Source organism: Morone saxatilis, unplaced genomic scaffold (assembly GCF_004916995.1).
Source record: "Morone saxatilis isolate NCDOM2014 unplaced genomic scaffold, NCSU_SB_2.0 Contig1, whole genome shotgun sequence".
NCBI classification, from domain to species: Eukaryota; Metazoa; Chordata; class Actinopteri; family Moronidae; genus Morone; species Morone saxatilis.
In genome coordinates this window covers 16,846,042-16,857,905 of record NW_023339651.1, presented here as the reverse complement: position 1 = coordinate 16,857,905, position 11,864 = coordinate 16,846,042, and the positions used below count along the sequence as shown (strand labels likewise).

General features: G+C 41.0%; 2 protein-coding genes across 2 annotated transcripts in view; both read right to left on the bottom strand.

Moving 5' to 3' along the window:
• Nucleotides 1-1,318, bottom strand: part of usp22 (ubiquitin specific peptidase 22) — a 20,699-nt gene extending 19,381 nt beyond the window's left edge. Inside the window, exon 1 of the mRNA XM_035670052.1 lies at nt 825-1,318. Within this exon, the coding sequence (XP_035525945.1) occupies nt 825-944 (120 nt within the window). The 5' untranslated portion in view covers nt 945-1,318. The remainder of the gene's footprint in view (nt 1-824) is intronic.
• Nucleotides 1,319-2,094: 776 nt separating this feature from the next.
• Nucleotides 2,095-10,933, bottom strand: cops3 (COP9 signalosome subunit 3). The gene is made up of 12 exons (XM_035666699.1): nt 10,749-10,933; nt 9,638-9,767; nt 8,691-8,803; nt 8,119-8,168; nt 6,849-6,941; nt 6,409-6,588; nt 6,097-6,237; nt 4,797-4,970; nt 3,770-3,856; nt 3,317-3,430; nt 3,117-3,197; nt 2,095-2,465 (listed from the first exon to the last, which is right to left on the bottom strand). Exons 1-12 carry the CDS (start codon nt 10,801-10,803, stop codon nt 2,412-2,414), a joined length of 1,272 nt encoding a protein of 423 aa, XP_035522592.1. The 5' UTR covers nt 10,804-10,933; the 3' UTR covers nt 2,095-2,411.
• Between the last annotated feature and the right edge of the window lie 931 nt (nt 10,934-11,864).

Below are 11,864 nucleotides of genomic sequence, written 5' to 3'. Positions count from 1 at the left end.
GGGGGGGGGACATGGGGTTGTCCCAGAGCACATTCAAGCTAGATAAGCACACTCACACACTGCAGATGCAAGCACTACATGCTAATACAGTGCACATTTACTCTGCACCCACCGGTAGTGAATCTTTACAATAAATAAAAGATGTTTTTGTCTCTCTTAGGAAGACAAACAGACAAGCTGAACCCATGTGAAAGAGAGGCTGGATGTTGACACACACGCTTTTGCTTTTCCCAGATAAACCTTGTTGATCCTGTCATGCAGTGCAAAGATAGCAACGATGCGCCTCTGTCATTATGGCTTGGGGTTTGCACGATCATTTGGTATCACTGGTTTAAAGGGGGGGGGGGTTCATGACTTCTTAGCCCATTTTAAATCAATTAATGACCCCCCTTAAGCCAGGAAATACCACCGTGTAACGCTGGCCTGCAGTGTGCTGGTGGAAGGAAGTAGAGCCGCTGTAGGCGCAGAGCCAAAGCAAACAGATGCACATCAGCTTTCTAATCTAGTCTGCGGTGTGTAGCTCTGAAGGAAGCTAACGTTCAGCGGCGCGGGGTTCACCGGGAGGTGTAGTTGGTAGTTTGCTCCAGTTTGGGGCTGTGTGTCAGGTTGTTGAGGTCGGCTTCAGGGGCCAGTTCGAGCACGGAAAACAAGACTGAGCGTGGGTAGTATTTGACTGAGAGCAAACAGTTGTGAGTGTCGGATGGTGAGAAGGGCGGGGAACTGTCCACGCACGCGACCGTAGCTCACTCAAATACACACACACACACAGTCTGCCGTACGTTAGGGTCCCTTCTAAGCAGCCGTTTCCGTCTGTCACTTGTTACCTTGCGTTTTCTGGTCTCGGCTGAACCGCTCCACACGAAGCACTGATAAATAACCCTCAGGTTCTGCTTCCAGTTGTCCACTTTGAAGCTGTTGACATGAGGGCAGCCGGCGGGACTCATGGTAGTCACAGCATCCGGCTTTACAGTCCTCTTGGGCGATGAAACCTGTTCAAATCCCTCAACGCAGACCCAGTCCAAGCGGGCTGGCTGGTTAGCTCGCCAGGTTCGTTATCCGCTGATTGCTGCGCTCTGGCTAACTGGACATGTCCTGGTTGCACTAACGGAGACACGCGCCGTAGCGAACATCAAGACGAATGTTCCAGTATGACGCTATCGGACGTGAAACAACGTGTATGCATTTGAATCCAGTTTGGCGCTGTATGTGTAGTTCTTCACATTCGCCACATTACATGTTAGCAAGCTGGCTAAAGTTGGTTAGCACTGGAATTTCAACAGTAGCTTACACGGCGAGTGTCGTTAAGACCCACCTCATTCATAACGCTGGGCCAATGAGGGGCGAGTGCTGCGCATGATTGGCGTGTGACAACTTTCTTTTTCCCAGTTTAAGTCCCGCCTCTATGGAGTGGGCGCTGCGTCGTGATTGGTGCAGTTTCCCTGCAAACCACATCCGCCTGTATGAGGACGTTCATTGGCTAAGGCATAAATCAGCTTCATTGTATCAGGCAAGAATGTTACAATGTGACAATCAAGAGTGGATGGAGATTCAGATCCACCTTATAGTACACGTAGAACCAAATGGATGAGATTTTTTTCACAAAGCCATGAAACCCAGAACTATATTCTTAAACAATTTATTATTAACAGATCCACAATCGCAAAGCTCAAGCTCCCAGATGACATGACAGTTTGGTTTCATCTCTTGACTTCACCTCTTGTAATAACAAGCTGTCAAAACGGTTTTCTATACAGTGCTCTAGCGACCTCTAGTGGATCCGACCTAAAAAAAAAGAAAAAAAAAACAAAAACAAAAAACAAAAAAAACAAAAACAGTGCACCAGATTGTGAACGACTCTTCCATTGTGCCGAGTTTGGTCAAGGGCATGTCCAGATGAAGATTTGTACAGATTTGCTATTGATGATATCTACATTCTAACCAAAAGGAGTGAGAGGGAAACGATCATTGCAGTCTTTACAAATAGAATATATCAGATTTATTCCTCGTCAGCCATAGATGTTTCTCGTATGTAATGCCCTCTTGTTACGGCCATCATGCAGCAGAACCAAAACAAACAGTGAGAATATTCACACATATGTTTGGAACAAATAAGTCCAGTTTTTATTATTGTGGTTTCTGTTAATGTAGCAGTGGCGCTCCAACCTGAACATTGATAAATAAAACACTGACAAAATTGTAATCTTTTTTCCTTTTCTGTAAGGATCTTTTGTTATCCTTAAGACACTGTGAAGAAAGAATAACCAAATTTATCATCATTCCACACAATTAGATTTTCCTTGACCAATGTCCTTATGCAATAGAATGTTTGTTTTCCTCTTTAAAAAAAATCCAACTCATCCTGGGAAGAACGTGTTGGGCGGCTGCAGCGTTCTTTCCCTGTCCAAGGCCCCTCAGGAATAACTTGATGTTTTGCTACCAACATCGTCCTCCTGCGATCCCATACTCTGAAAGAAAAAAACAACAACAACAAAGTCACATGTAGAGAATGTTACCGGTTAGACAATAGATCAAACAACTGGTTTAAAAAACGGTCCCTGCTGCACTTCTAAGAATAGCTGCTTTCTCTTGGAACTAACCCAGGGCCTTTTCCAGGAATCACATTTACGACTGAATTATCTGGATAGCTTTCCTGGGAATACCCCACTGGTCCTTTTACACTGGTCCATGTTCCAGATTTGAGGACGTTCCAGATAGAAAAACTATCCACTCAATAAACCTGCTTTCCAGTTTTGATTGTGTTATGTGCAGTGTTTATGCTCTTGTAACACCTAGATACAATACCAATAAGGGCATGTTTTATAAAACTGTGGTTATATTTTTAACATTAGCTACCCCTAGTACTGTTGTATTTAACATTTTAATATTCCATAGGTCATTTATTCTTATTTTTCTTACTTATATCTTATTATTTTTTCTACAATATATAAAGCATCTGAATTAATAAAAGTAAATCTAGCACTGACACACAAGATACATTTACAAGTAAAGATTTGTTGCACTTCCACAAAGCAACATACATTCATGCATATGGGGAAAAAAAATATCCAAATAACAGACATTTATGTATTTGGCTGTGTTAATATATGTTGTCTCACCTTCTGCACAAATTGTGGGTTAACTGTGATTTCTTGATCCATAGACTTTAGTTTCTCATCCAGCTCTATACATTTCAACATCTGAAAGGAAGAAAATGATAGAGCTTCACGTTAAAAGTAGTTAGTGCCGAACAAACTACTGGGATTCACACACAGCATTATGATAAGCCGGCACTGAAACTAGAGTTGGATATCCTCACCTCTTGGTCAATTTTGTGGAGCATTGCTGGGTTGTTGTATTTTTCGGGGTTGTCGTGGAAGCAGACCATGCCATCCTTTTGGTTAATGCTAGCGTAGATCTCACCATCTTCAATCTGCACAGACGCATGAGGAAGAGCATGATGATATTGAAACAGAATATTTCTAGTGCTGCTCAATAGTAAACTGTTGTCTGAATTACATTAAAATAACAAAACTGCTTAATCAGTCAAAGATCTTAAAGTGCTAGGTGAGGCTGTAAATGGTCTACATAAAAAGTAAAGCAGATTTAATTCTGTACATTCTACAACTACTCCTGTTGAGAAACAAATACATATGCAGTATCATATTAGGCATACTTCATGTGCAGTGATTCAAACATTTCAATTGATTTCAAGTGTGTGGATGACATGTTGGACTGGCTTTGCATGTCCAGTCTGTCCGGACCAGCTCACCATGTGTAAGACGTATTTCTCTGCTTCCTGGGGGCCTGACAGCTGAACTCGACTTGCCATGTCTTGCAAAGACAGCGTCAGGAAGGTCTGCAGGAGGCCGATAAAAGAGAAACTGATATTAAAAGAGATAAGGCTGAAAGATCTGCTGGACCTTTTGAGTGCAACGTGGTACAGTTACTTTTCTATGGTTGGACGTTTGTTGGATCTTACACTATTACAATTAAAAGCAGCCAAGAACTTGTAACCAAGGCACATTGTTTATTGTTATGTTCCTCTAACGTCAGCCTGTGATTGATTTGATGGAGAAATATAGGTAGGTAGGTAGGTGGCTATATTTATCTATTTCAGGAGACCAAACAGGTGGATGCGTTATTATTTATTTCACTCAGAACAGTCACACCGGCTCAGAATATTACACCAGCTGACTGTGGCAAAGGCTGTAAGAGCTATGATATAAAGATAGCCAAAATACTACAATACGTCTCCTACCATGTTATGACAGTGTTATGTCACCGTGTTCTAGCTGAAGACAGCAAGCTCTTGTTTCCTTTCTGTTTTGCTCAGCTTTCCAGGCACGATTGTGACAGCTGGCTATCAGATGTCTACATCTGACTTCACTGACCCATGTTTCTGGGATGTTTTCTGTCATTTTGATTACTGTTACTTTCAATGACGTGTGGCAAAGCTGTTGCGGAGGAGGACTGAGTCACATTTCCAGATTAAAAAAAATGTACTCTTCTAACTTGACCAGATAAACTAGACTCATTTAAACTAGTACATATTTCAGAGTTTGTGTAAGCCCACTTCAAACCAATGCTTAATCTTAATACGTTTTTGCTTAATTTTTTATGGCCAAGGTTCTTCCATGAACTATGCATTCCATATACTGAACTTAAATGTAATCTTTAACCTAAGTCAAAACACAGTATTATACAGTATATTTCAACTAGAGCTGCACGGAAAGAAGCCAGGTTTTGAGGAACTTCACTCACTATTTTGTGACACCTGGCTCGGTATAGAAACCCACCTTTGTTAACCTCTGGATGTTCTTCTTGTAGAGGGAGGAGAGGCACTGTTTGACCAGGCCTGTGTTGCTGTCTCGTGCGAAGGTCTCGCTGTGTTTGTTGACCAGGATGCGGAGCTCGGCTGGGTTGTTGGTGGTGTAAACCTGAGCTAACTCGTGGTATGCGTTGCTCAGGGGCTAAGGGTGGCAAAAAGAGACAAAACCAATCACTTAATGGCACAACAGATCTTAAGTTGTATGAGTAGATCTTTACTGGTTTTTACAAAGTGTCCCTTCATTTCATTCAGAGCTGAATGGAAATTGGCAGAAGTTTATAGCAAAAACAAGTTGCCCACTGCATACATTTCTGACAGTCATGGCTGTTAACAGCTAGTCAAAAGGTGTTTCTTTCCCTTATGATTTCATTTCATTAACAATAGCTCTGCATACAAGTACAAACTGGAGAAGCTAGAAACAGCCAGTCTAGGCTGTTTACAGCTAGTTAACTATGCACTTTGGACTCTGTCATAACAGTGACTGATTAACTACAGCAAAACAGACGGGTAATTGATAATGAAAATAAACATATCTGCTGCCCTATTTGACTATAATGCTAGATAAACAGCTATGAATGATGGCACAACCTTTAGGGTGTTTGGGAGTCTATATTTTCAAAGCAACATTATGATCAAAAGGTGCAATTTAAATACCATCTGGCAGGACAGTAGCTCCAATCCTTGTGACCATCGTCATAGATGGAGTTTTGTATGTTCGTATATTAAACAAGTTATAAATGTTACTGCACTGCAATCCTGTTACATTTTGTCTTGCATTATTTAACCAGCTAAAATGAGTGCTTGTTTTCAGTATAAACAAAAGCGACACAGCCAGCTGCCACAGATCAGTGTTTGACTTCTAATATAGGGGATAGGAGGTGGACCCAATACTTAGTATTTGATGCCAACATGTTTTGACAATGTAAAAATGTATATACACTCAGTGCTATAGCTAATGTGGTCTAATACAACAGTCCTGCAGTAAATCCTGCCATGAAGGTTAGAATGTTCAGTTTGTGTTGAAAGGTTTTAGAGAGGTAGTTTTAGGAAGGTGTACCTAATAAACTGAGCTTCTGCAAATTCTGTAAACCACAGGTGGACAGAATGAGCAACATTTCTTGACCGGCTTCATCTGCTTTAAATGATCTAACAGTTATAATGAGCATGAGTTGAAAATCGGGTACATGTCTGCAAATGTAAATGTAACAGCTGTACCGAAAGAGCAGAGCGGTAATACAATTCATTCCATACACGTGATTTATCCTTACCTTGATGAACCTCCCTACTATTTGTGAGGTGTATTTGGGCAGGGGCTGCACTTTGCCATGGAGAATGAGTGACACCAGGATGTATTTCTTATAGGCTTCCAACATGATGTGGCTCACTGCCATGGCTGGAGTGGTTATTGCCTTCAAGAGAAAATGAGAAACACGCAGTCAACTACATACACACCAGAGACAGGGACAGTTTATTGTGGATTCATGTCATACATGAGACAAATTATGAAGAATTAATGGCCCCATCAGAAACCAATTTTTAAAAAGCTTTCTATGCCATTACATGCATGCAAGTACATTTACCTGTTCATAAAAATACAGTGCTCTTTCGAAGTTTTTGAGGCCCGTGTAGATCATGCCACCATAGTAGTAGTAACATAAAAAGTGCTTTGCGTCGTAGGCTCCGTTCTCCTTACAGATGTCCATCATGTCCAACTCCAAGAAGGGCAGGGCGGGCTTGAAGCACTTTGCTAACAAGCACAGCTGCAATGAGACAGGTACATAGTGAGGATGAATAAAAGGGTTCCACTAGAAAGGAACTGTGCCTGTTTGAATTATTTAAACACATTTTACCCATTTTAACGGCGAGGAGGAGATTGGAAACAATGAAGATAACTGGGATGCTGACTACAAATAACAGCTACACAGATCACATTTAGTGGCTACATTCAATGTCGAAGTTGAATCGTGAGGCCATTTAGGAATACAGCCGTGGTGATGATGCAGCAGGGCCAGTGACTCACCTGACACAGGTCTGCATGAACTGAGGTAAGTTGGTTTGTGTTCATCTGCATTTTGTCTATTGCCTGTTTTAGGACGACAACACCCCTCAATGGCTGTCAGAGAAGGGAAAAACACAGTTATTCAGCTGCAGCCTTTCTGAGAGCTCCAAACATGCTGAAAACGGCCCAGGCCTGTACTGCACTTTAAAATGCATTCAAATATTTAGATCAAGAAGGAAAAAGAAAAACATGCTACTCTTGGATGCTGAAACTCAGTGAGGTACTAGTAACAGGATGACTCATTCTTGTTAAAAAATAAGATTCAAATGTACTAATTTCACTATCACCAAGGGTAAACTGATTTTGTAGCAAAGGGCAGGCAACATTAAAAACACCCACTCGCAAGTTACACTGTCAAGACAGTGTTGTAAGTGTCCTTTACAACATCATACACACATAAAGGCGACAAGGACGCTTTACAGAAACGAGAACATCGTGGAACTCTCGGAAACATCACAGAATACACAGAACACTCGTATTTAGGAGGGAAGGAGAACATGTTTATTGTTGGCTCTAGTAGACAACACAGACAGAGAGTCAGTGATTCTGCTGCTTTAGTGCACAGGGAGTGATGAAGCATAGTGGCCACGCTTTGTCAAGTGCTGTTAAGAAGGTGTGTGTGAGTATATTTGAGTGTGCCGACACGGGCAAGTGTCAGTACATGCATACTGTAAGTGAAATTGGGCTGGTACACGTTATTAAGATGAAGTGTTGGTGGGATAAAAGAGTCCATGGCCGTAACTTTCGGAGCTGGTTGTCTACATCACTAAAACAGCGCTCTGTTAATGAACACGCTCTATTTGCCTGTGCAGGTAGTCTTTGATGGAAGCTAGAAGTGTATGTCTCACGAAGCAAAGATGGGCTGTAAATGGCTAAACAAAAAATAAATGAAACCTCATTTACATTCTGTGTTCTCATCTGATATTTAAACTATTCAGTCTTCATTTATAAGCACTGCAGACTACTGCTGCTGTGAGTCATGAAAGAAAACAACTGTTTAAGCATAATAGCATTATAAATTGTATAATCTATAGAGTAGCCACATAAAGATATGCAGCATTATGTTTTATACACTCAATTAGGCTTTTAAAAAAAATGTCCTGAAAGATGTCAAACATCTACGATGGCCCCTGATTCATTTAGAGTTGAATCATACATAGATATTTTGAATTAAAAGCTTTGTGATGATATCTAGTTGGACGTTTGACTGTGTCAGAATCATCAGTCTTACCTGTTTCCGCTCTACAAGGGCGTTTGTCAACTGGTGGCAGAGACCAGCAACTGTGAGAGGAAACAGAAGAGAAGGAAGGTGCTTGAAAACTGGTGACTCGCTTTTACTGGTTAGATAAATGTAAAACACTGCCGGATACATCGACACTTCACTGTCCATTTTTTAAAATCAAGCTCCAAGGTTCAACTGTGCCAAATAACTTCAATAATTTTAAGACATTTGCAGAAAAGGAAGCAGATACTGCTGAAAACTATTTATACATTCAATTACAATTACAGTTGACCACTACAATCTACATTATAGTTGCCATAAAATTGTAACTACAACATGTTCTTACTTTTGGTTGATACTAAAAAAAACATTTTAGAGTTTGTCAGTGGACAGTGGGAGAAGCCGGTGTCTGACATATGGCCACAACTGAGTAAAGCACTTGCACAACAGTTTTTAAGGAACAGAATACTGATTAGTGTAGAAATATATAAAAAAAACAAAATTAATTAAAACAACCATTAGGATACAAAACATGCTACCTAAACATCCAGGAGTGAGAGGTTTGCTTAGTCTGGACTCACAAGTGTCTGTTGCATATCTAATGTGCTCCCCATTGCAGGTACTGATGAAGAGCTGAACTTGGGAGAAGAGCGTCTCAAAGTCAGGGATGTTTGGCATGGAGAACTTCACAAATCTGGAACAAAGGAGTAGAAGGTTGGCAAAACGCTTTCAGTGAAAACAAGGAGACCTTGATACACACGGTCATGCTTAACTGGAAATGACAACTTTTTGACAGGTGTGTCAGCTCATTTCTGTATGCAGAGGGGTGTGCGGTTCTTCCATGTGAAAAACAGTGCACCGGCAAAATGAAAGAAGGGAATTTTTTAACACTTGGCGTTATAATCTGAAAAATAGATATATTTTATACAATAGAAGAAATAGATGACTTTCTTTGCTACAGTGTTAGTTCATAGTTATTAGCTGCACATTCAACAGGTAGCCTTTAGCTGCTTTGTGACTATACCACATGTGTCATGCTTCATGCAACGGGCAGCCTTTAATTATAAAACATAATACAGAGACGTAGGAAATGGCACTTTTTACACAACATGCAAATACTAGCTCACTTGATTTTTTTTACCAATCCGCAACTCACGTTTTTCACCTAACAATGTGCTGGCACCTAAGACGCGTACTCTCTTCCTGTCAACTAGTTGACCTCAAAGGCTCCACCCACCTCTACCCTATTCCTCAGAAAATGTGACATTCAGCGGACGCAACAAATAACAGAATCTCTCGGCCCAGTGGAGGAAAAAGTGGAGCAGAAGCTAGGACAATAATGAAGGCAGGAGGATAGAGGAACACAGGACTGGGACAGAAGTGAACACAAAGGCAAACAGACAACAAAAACAAACAAAAAAACAACAACAGACGACACTACAGACCATGGAAGAGTTCGTGACGGGTGCTGACTACTACACTGGAGGCGGTGAACCTGGGAAGAATGAGGACGGAGCATGCTACTTACAGAACAGCCAGCACGCCCAGGGAGTGCTCCTGGATGTCCAAGGCCCCCAGCACCGTATCCAGGTGGGACAGATTTTTGGCCAGCAGCTCCCCACTCTTGTTGATCAACTCGCACAGCTGAGTCATCTGGCCTGGAGGGGTTAGGGAGACACGAGAACAGAGAGAAAGTAAACCACTTTGGACCTTCTTCAATGCCCCTTTTAGATCTGAGATCATCGCATATCCAAGACAGCTTACGTCGCAATGCCAGATGCAGACCAAATTTAAGAAATCACTGCTTTTAGGCAGGCCCGTTGGTTTGTAAATAAAGTAGGATTTTATACTGGGATTGAAGGTAATCAAATTTCTCATTACATGTTGTGGCAAATAAGAAGTACACATGCACTAACTGGACTGGTTACCAAAACTAAAATTATTATTAGAACCTTGCCCCAATCGTAGTCATTGTAAAACATTGTGAGTTAATAAAATCCACAAAGGAGAAGGGGGCAATACTCTCCTCTCCCCCCCCCCTCCCTCTAAGTATGCTGAGGAATTTTAATCATCAAGTGTTTAAATTAATAATACAGTTTTCATTTTCCTGCCTACGAATCCCAAGTACCTGTTCTTTACAAATGTGGAAAACAAACTGACACAATCATTTATAATCATCGTGCCGTGGCTGAGTATTTCAATATAAATCGCCCGGTTAAGTGTCCTGTCAAGGCCTTGCAACAGAGGTAATGCAGGTTTGATTGACAGATGACTTTGAACCAATAATGCTCGCTAATTCAGTTCGCCAGCCAATCACGTGGGGCCAGGGCGGGACTACCGGTCGGCAATCCCCAGAAATTATTTTCTAGATCAAAAACAAAAAGTAGGATTTAGACATTTTCTTTGACAAGATACCCAGTTCGCGGTTATCCTCGGCGTCCATGTACACTAACGCATCTTCTGGTGATACTTTACAGAACTCTCGCAGCCAAACAAAGTCATTTTAGCGGTGTGTTTACATGATAAAGCAAAAAGAGGGCTCTGACCAGTTTGGCTGCCTAGCTATCGGCAAGGCATTGGATAGCATATGCTAGCTAACTAGCTAATACTTCCCACTCGAATGAGTTTAGCAACCGTACCTTGAGCGGAGAGCTGCCGCACATTGTTCACAAACTGCTCCAAGGCTGAAGCCATTATTTCCTGGGTCCAAAGTGGAGGTAATTTGCACTGTTTTTCATTCAAACGTCAGAAACAACTCCGTCCGGACTAAGACAGGGGGCCACACAGCCGCCACTGATGTGAAGTTATCGCGAGATAATAAGGACGGAGCAGACTGCAACGAGTTTACGAATCGACCATTGGATTCTTAAAGGGCCACACACACGACTTGCTGAGTATTTGTAACATCATTGTCATAATTCCCATAACAGTATTTTTCTTAGTAAATTGTGACTTATTGTTCTTGTCCTATGTGTTGTCTTGTCTTATGTGTGGCACTACAGTTTATTCCAGACTGCAGTGCCAATTCTTCCTTTAAGGGGGAAGAAATACAGGAACTGACGTACATTTACCTGTTGTTTTTTAACAAAGATGTTATAAGAGTAAGAGCTCCTGTCCAACTGAGTTTTAAACACCCACTGTTAATAGACTGGGCACCGACTTTACTTGTATTTTCTTATAAATATAACTATTAAAAACAATCTTGTCTGTAACTGTTGCTTTTTTGCAGATGAAATACAGTACTAAGTTATGATGTTACTATGTTGCTAAGGAAATGGGTAAATTCAGTTTTGGCATCCATCCATTCTCTAAACCTCTTATCATGTTCAGGGTTCAAACAGGAGCTTGCTCTGTGGAGGAGTAGATGCCTAATGCCAACTCCCATGCCACCTTGCTGCCCTTGTTGTTTTGGACTTAGGTCATTTTATACGTAACTGTTGAGAAAATCAATTATATTAATGAGATCTCTAATCTACCTCATTTAAATAAAAGTAGATTATAAAAATGAAATGGAATTTTTAAATGGTGTATTTACATGTTTTGTCTACTTTTAACAAAAAGATAGTCTAATGTTGTCTTGTATAAAAATGTCTCTTTTCCTTCCAGATGAAAGCCTATTATACACTGGCCCATCATCTGTACACACTTAATTTAAATTCTGTAATCTTTAAACTGATTTTGTGTCATTGTTGTACCACCATATGTCTAGCTCCCAACAGCATTACTGTAATTTACTGTATTGTAGTTTTGATTGT